We start from the raw sequence: 6,711 nt of genomic DNA on the forward strand, positions 1-6,711 counted from the left end.
AGTTGCAGTGAGCTGAGATTGCACCATTGTATTCCAGCCTGGGAGACAGAGCAAGACTCCGTCAGACACACACACAAAAAGAAATATACTATAGATCTGGGAATCTTCCACACTGAGGTAATACTAGATGAATTCTTCCCCTAAACTTTATACAAGTATTAGAATCTATTTTAAACATCAAAATATTTTTCTAAAATTTCTTAAGAATATTAAAGTTTTACATGTTACAGATATGGACTCCCACATATAAAACACAATATTTTGCTACGTGTTATTCCAACTTACACATAAGACAGAGAAAGACTCCCTAGAATTTGAACTGCTAAATAAATTATTTCATTGTTTCAAAAAGCCAAGCTCTACAGAGATAAATCTAGCAACCAACAAATGTTCTCTCAGAAGTTGCTTGAAACACAGCACAGCATTCTAAACGGTGTTTCCTCCCTTCATCCCCATTTCTGGTACTTACGCTTAATAGTAAACATCTCTACATACAGTATATACTTTATTATTATTTTTTTTTTAGAGGCAGAGGTTTGCTTTGTGGCCCAGTGGAGTGCAGTGGTACTATTGTAGCTCACTGCAACCTTTAATTCCTGTGCTCAAGTGCTCCTCCTGCCTCAGTCTCCCAAGTTGCTGGGGTTACAGGCGCATGCCACTACGCCTATTTTTGTTTTTTTGTAGAGAGAGGGTCTTGCTATGTTGCCCAGGCTGGTCTCAAACTACTGGGCTCAATCGATCATTCCACCTCGGTTTCCCACAGTGCTGGGACTACAGGCATGAGCCACTGTACCTGGTCATGGTACTTATTTTAAAAACCAGGCAGTAAGCTCCTAAAGGGCAAAAAGCATGTCTTTTACTTGTCTTTCCCATGAGAACCACCTAGCATAGTGCTAGTCCATGCTCGATGGTAATCCATATACATGTTGAAAAATACTCTAGCTAACTCGTGAAGATGCTCTACTATTTAAGAGTTACTACTCATGTCCTGTTACATAACTTAAGTCTATCTTGAACTCTTCAAAAGACAAGCAACCAATAAAAAAAGTTTTAAAAAAACCTCTCCAAATAAACATGAGAAACATTTTCATGTAAATAAGGAATGCTTTAGATTAATATTTGAAAATCACATACAGCGTTGTTCCTTTAAGAAAGCAAGACTAAATCTGTGATGAGAAATCACAGTTCTAACAATGTGATGTTAAAAAGACTAACAGTCCGGAAGTTGAAGCATACTGCTATACTTGTTCACATTTATACCCTGCACCCAGAATACTGTTTCTTATAGATCCTAATCCAACAGTTTCGTTCACTACGATTTTTCTTAGGGGGAAGATTTTAAGTTTTGCTGTCTAACTTTTGAGGCAGAAAAATTTAAAGCTGACACGGTTAGGTATAAGGTTTCTTTCAAATGCAAACAGACTAATCTCTAGGTTAATTCCAAGATAAAAGTCTTAAAATTAAACCTCTATTACGAAAGAGATTCTAAAAAGATTAAGCATGAAATGCACCCAATCCCTGCCTTACAAAAAATCGGTAAAAGCTGTACGAATAGTTTCCCACTTTTGCACATAGACCTGAGATTTAAAATATACACAGTATATACATTTTGCACATGGGTATCTATATGTAGTGATTTGGAGGCAAGACATCAAGGTAATTGAGTAGCTTTCGCTCCTTAACAAAAAAAAAAAAAAAGTTTCTACAGTGCTGCCTTAAGTTGCCATAATTCGTGAATTAAAAGATATATTAATAATACCTAAGGGAAATTCCAGAGTACAAACACCTGCCAGCCAAGTTGCCTGAAATTCATCAGTTGCGGAGATTAAAAGAATTCTTCAGTTCTTTTTATGTAAAACAAAGATAATATAATCAGTACCATGTAACTTCAATGTGGCATTTATAAAATGGCCAATCATCTACCATTCATATGATTTAAAAAAACACTAGTCTTAATTGCCATTAGACATCTTATAAAATGTACATAATACAGTGGTTTTCTTATCTAAACATGCAACAATCAAGGGTACAGTTTGAATTTTAAGTTTTTCACTTCCCAAAATGAGTCACCACAGGATTCTCTTAAATAATCTCTTCTCTAAAATTGTTCTGTTTATAAAGCACTCAATTTTTCTGCTTATAAAAATGTAGTTTTTTTTTCACCATTTTTCAAGAACCTATCTAATATGTAAAAGGAAATACACACATACTTCCTTGAGGATAAATGCTTTCAATACTTGTAACCCCAGAAGAACTTCACATGTTTTGAATTCTTGTTTGGTTTAAAAAAAAAAAAAGTTTTTAAACATCTACTAGAGTAGAAGTACTTGCCTTTATATTCATGGCTCTCCTGATAAAATAAAGATCAATGTAACTCTAAGCTCTAGGCTAATTAACTGCAGAGAACAGAAACAAGAAATTTGGCAAGAGCTGGGCAAAGCTCTGCTTAAAGACTACCAGTAAAATATACCAGCACTACTCCTCCCCCACCCCTTTAAGGTTTCAATTAAGATGGGGCCTAGTTTTACTCTTACAAGGGGCACAGAAAGAGAAAGCACAGAGCTCCCACTGAGAAGTATCTTCATCAAGAGCAGCTCCAGAAATACTGCCAGGAACCATTTCCTTCCCTCTCTGCAGACGCAGGTTCCTCTGATAGGCATATCTCCTCTGCTCCTGATTAACACCATATCTAAAGAAAAGTCTCATCACATACCACCCAAAGCATGGCATCAAATGAATTTTTTAAATCCAACATTAGGGTCAACAATGACGCTCTTTACGAAAAGTGTGAGCCCCAAATGCAATTCATCTTCATCTCTCGGTCTTTTATATCACTTGCCTCATGAACTGGTTAAGAAAGAAAGCTATTACAAAGCATAACCAATGTTTGAAAATAAACTTAAGTGCCCCAACTGGTGAGAAAGACTCCTTCTAAACACTTACAGAAAATGAAGCTTTACCAAACCCTCCAGAAGTCTTTAGAACCAACAGGAAAGAAGTTAAAGTGAATAGTGATCTCCCCATTCCTACAGGATGAGGACCCAATACAGTACAAAGATAACACAGCTCTCCACAACATCCCCTAAAAAGACACTCAATTTTTACTTCAGTATATGATCAGCCCTTTAGCAGACATATAGGACAAGTTTTTCGGTCCAACATTTACTGTGAATAAACCAACGCATGGAGCTAAAAAAGAACCAGGGAAAAATGGATGTCTCTCTAAAAGGCGCCCAACCTAAGTAAGGAATTACAAGACATCAAAGGTTAGATAATGGACAACAGGTGCCTTTGAGGAGGAACGAGTAACACAACACTCAGTTGCCTCCTATTTTAGGATTTCCACTCTGAAAGCACTGTAACAACAATTTTTTCTACCCAAGAAAAAGGGAAGGCCAAAATTATGGATTTTGCTATTTAATATCTATTATGGGCCCATTGCTCTTTAACTTACTTTTTCACTTTAGATTTTAAAAACCCATCTCATCTCGATATTATCTGGATATAGTACGGCCTATGTATGGACAGACTGCTCACTGATCAGTGAACATTAACCAAGTAGAGACTTATCATCAAGAAACGTAAAAGAAAGGCGTCTGAATACAAGCTACCTGCACATAAAAAACTCAAAATACAATTCCAGTAGTAGGTATCACATAACTGCGTTATCAGCCAAAGCTGAAACTGTTCTCTCACCATTGTAACAGTTGAACTCAATCTTTCACTAGATTCCAATGGCCTCGAAGAATAGTAGTAATTCCAGACTCAGTTTCTAGGGCAGTCAATACTAGCCTGGCGCTGTGACTTTCCTAGCCAGAAGATTACCTGAGTGAAAGGAACACTGAAAAGGCACTTCAGCCTATTTAACAACCTCTTCCCTTTCTCCATTCCACAAAGACAACATCTTCCAAAAATGGAGAATCCTTTCCTTCCCTGATAGAGGCCCCCTTTCCTATTGATTCATTGGGCAGAATCGCTTCTCCCCAGCACGCATGCAGAGCCAGAAAACACTTCTGCTTTCACTCTTAAAGAGGGTCCCCCAACACAGATGCACCTCTTCCTTTCCTGTATTAAGCGAATGATGCTCCGATGATTCTAGGTCTCTCCACCACTGCAAAATACTCAGAGAAGTGGAGGGAGTGAAAAGGAAGTTGCCTACTACTCTGAAGAATACTGAAAAGTCTCCAAATTTAAAGTGAAGACTGGGGGGCGGGGGATGCCCCCTTCCTGAAGAGGGAATGAGGGTCCCCACCCTAAAAAGCAGCCTCTGTTCGGGTAAAGGCTGTCCCCACCCTGAAAGAGAGCTCTGTATGTGGAAAGGGGGTGGAATGTTGTACCTTGAAGAGGAGCCTGGATTTGAAGAAGTGTCCCAACTCTGAAGGGGAGTGAGCGGGGGGAGCCATGAATGTACGGGGAGGGGTGTGCCAGCTATTGGGGGGCCTGAGAGGGACGGGGTTCCCCCTTTGGAGGGCTCTGCAATGAAAGGGGCTCCGGGAGGAAAGGAGGGTCTAGCACAGAGGAGGGCTGGACATGGGGGAGGGGCCCTCAGTCCACCGGAGTCCGCGAAGAGGCGGCAGCCTCGAAGGGAACATGTGCAGTGGAGCCGCGGCCACCCCGAGGGGCAGGGGGGAGGGCAGGGCCTGGGCTGTGTACGGAGAGAACAAAGTTCCCACCCTTCGCAGAAGAGGCAGGACTCCCCAGCTGTACTCACCGAGGCTGCCGGCGAAACCGTCCATCTTGCGGGGAAAGCGCCGGGCTTCGGGCTCAGCGGGGCGGGCACTTCATTCAGCGGACCGACAGAGTGGCCGACGCTGAGCCTGACCCGCTCGCTCTCTAGGTCGCCCGGCTCGGCTCCCGGCTCCTGCCTCCGTCGTCCGTCCGTTCGCCCTGGGGTAGTCAGCCGCGGCCGCCGGGACCACTTCCCCGTCAGGTTGAGAGCGGCGCCGCTCTATCGCCTGCCCGGCCTCCCTCCCAGGCAGCAGCCGCCGCCGCGAGCGCCGCGCCGCGCCGCGCCGCGCCCCGCCCCCGCGCCCGCGCGCAGCAGTAGCCCCGCCCCGCGCACGCCGTCACACTTCCGACTCCGCCTCCCACGTGACGCCACGGAGGCGGGGTCTTGTCAGCCCCGCCCTCTCACCTTGCCTCGGCCTCGGCGTTTGTCCGCCTCGCGACAAGCTGGTGGTTGCGCCTGCGCGTTGGGCCTGCTGAAGCCTGGGGACCACGGTTTGGTTCCGACAGGTGGGGATAAGGCATAGCCTCCAGCCTGGGATACTCTGATGCATGAAGGATCCTCTCCCCATGTAGCCCCTGGGAAGCCCGCAGAGCCAAGTCTGGACCCCCCCTGACAAGAGATGGCCACCACGTGGGTCCTACAAGGACACTAAAGAAGCAACCAAGAGGGAGAGGTTCTGCCTCTCCCCCGGTAGGGTGAGGGACAGATAGGGGCGAAGCTTTTTGACTAGCTCGATACCACCACTGCCACAGGCGCAGGGCCCGGGACAGATCAGAAGCAAAGAATTTTAGTGCTGGACATGACCCAAAAGTTCATCTTGCCCAACCCTTCTTATGAAGAAAAACACGGAGCCTTAGAGAAGACAACCTGCCCAAGGTCATCGAACCTAGTAGAAGCAAAAACTCAGGCTTCCTTACTCTCCCTAGCGTTCTGTCGAGTAGGGGTGGAATATGACCATATATGGCAGGCTATAGGATGGCCTGCTAGGAAACCATAATAAGGGTTATTTCAAATGAAGTAACACTGAATTCTAGGCCCAATTCCGTATGACCCAAGAGGTGAATGTCAAATCACCTAATTTATTTAGACCTGACTTTATTCATTTGCAAATGGGTTGTCTGGACATGTAACCAAAACATGGAAATGTACATAGCCTTCATCTTCTTCCTCCCTTCCCCAACACGATTTCCCATACTTCTAAAGACTTTCTCACGGTTTGTCAAGTCCAGGACAAGAGGTCCCCAAGAAATATGTCATGATGAGAGGGAAATATGAGACAAGAAATATGCCCTGATGAGAGGGACTTAGAGGAATTAAATGATTGAAAGGATTGTTAAACCTTCTTGTGGTATATGTCTCCCTTTGGTGCCTCTTTAAAAATCTTCGCTAAAAATGTAAATTACTTTGCATTTCTTATTTGGATATAAGACCTGTATTTCTTCTGAATACCATACTATATGGAGACTGGCCATAAGTCAGCCAAGATAAATTCAGGTTACAGACTAAACGGTGTCTAAAATTTCCTTCTCTTCAAACTTAAATGATTTACCCAATGTTCCCTCTGCTATGGGCATTTTCATATGCATAAGTTTCTATTAAGCCTAAGTAAATCTTTGAGAAGTTCTCAATTCTGACAGCTGTTCGTTTGTGTCTTCAGGCCACGCTCTCTGCCTTAGGTCGATTAAAAGAATAAGAACTTGACAGATTGGTATACATATGTTTTATGGTCCAGACCTGGAAGTGTGTACCTCACTTTTGTCCACATTCCACTGGCCAGAACTTGGTCACATGACTGCAAGGGAAGCTAGGAATGTAGTCTGTGTATCCAGAAGGAAAAGAGACATATTTTGGTAACAGCTCCCTGGTTTCTGCTGCAATCCCCTTCGTGGCATTCATCAGAGTTAAATTTTTTCATTTGCTTGGATGATTTATTCAATAAGCATCTCATTCATTATACTGTATACTACAAGGAAAGCTGTTAA

The 6,711-nt window shown here is 43.4% G+C and overlaps 1 protein-coding gene across 4 annotated transcripts in view; it reads right to left on the reverse strand.

Annotated features, from left to right (window-relative positions):
* The window catches only part of EML4 (EMAP like 4), a 161,572-nt gene extending 156,576 nt beyond the window's left edge, over positions 1-4,996 (reverse strand). For all 4 annotated transcript variants that reach the window (XM_015112233.3, XM_015112232.3, XM_015112231.3 and 1 more), the window contains exon 1: positions 4,712-4,996. In XM_015112233.3, the coding sequence (XP_014967719.1) occupies positions 4,712-4,736 (25 nt within the window). In that variant the 5' untranslated portion in view covers positions 4,737-4,996. The remainder of the gene's footprint in view (positions 1-4,711) is intronic.
* Positions 4,997-6,711: the final 1,715 nt, after the last annotated feature.

Source organism: Macaca mulatta, chromosome 13 (assembly GCF_049350105.2).
Source record: "Macaca mulatta isolate MMU2019108-1 chromosome 13, T2T-MMU8v2.0, whole genome shotgun sequence".
NCBI lineage: Eukaryota > Metazoa > Chordata > Mammalia > Primates > Cercopithecidae > Macaca > Macaca mulatta.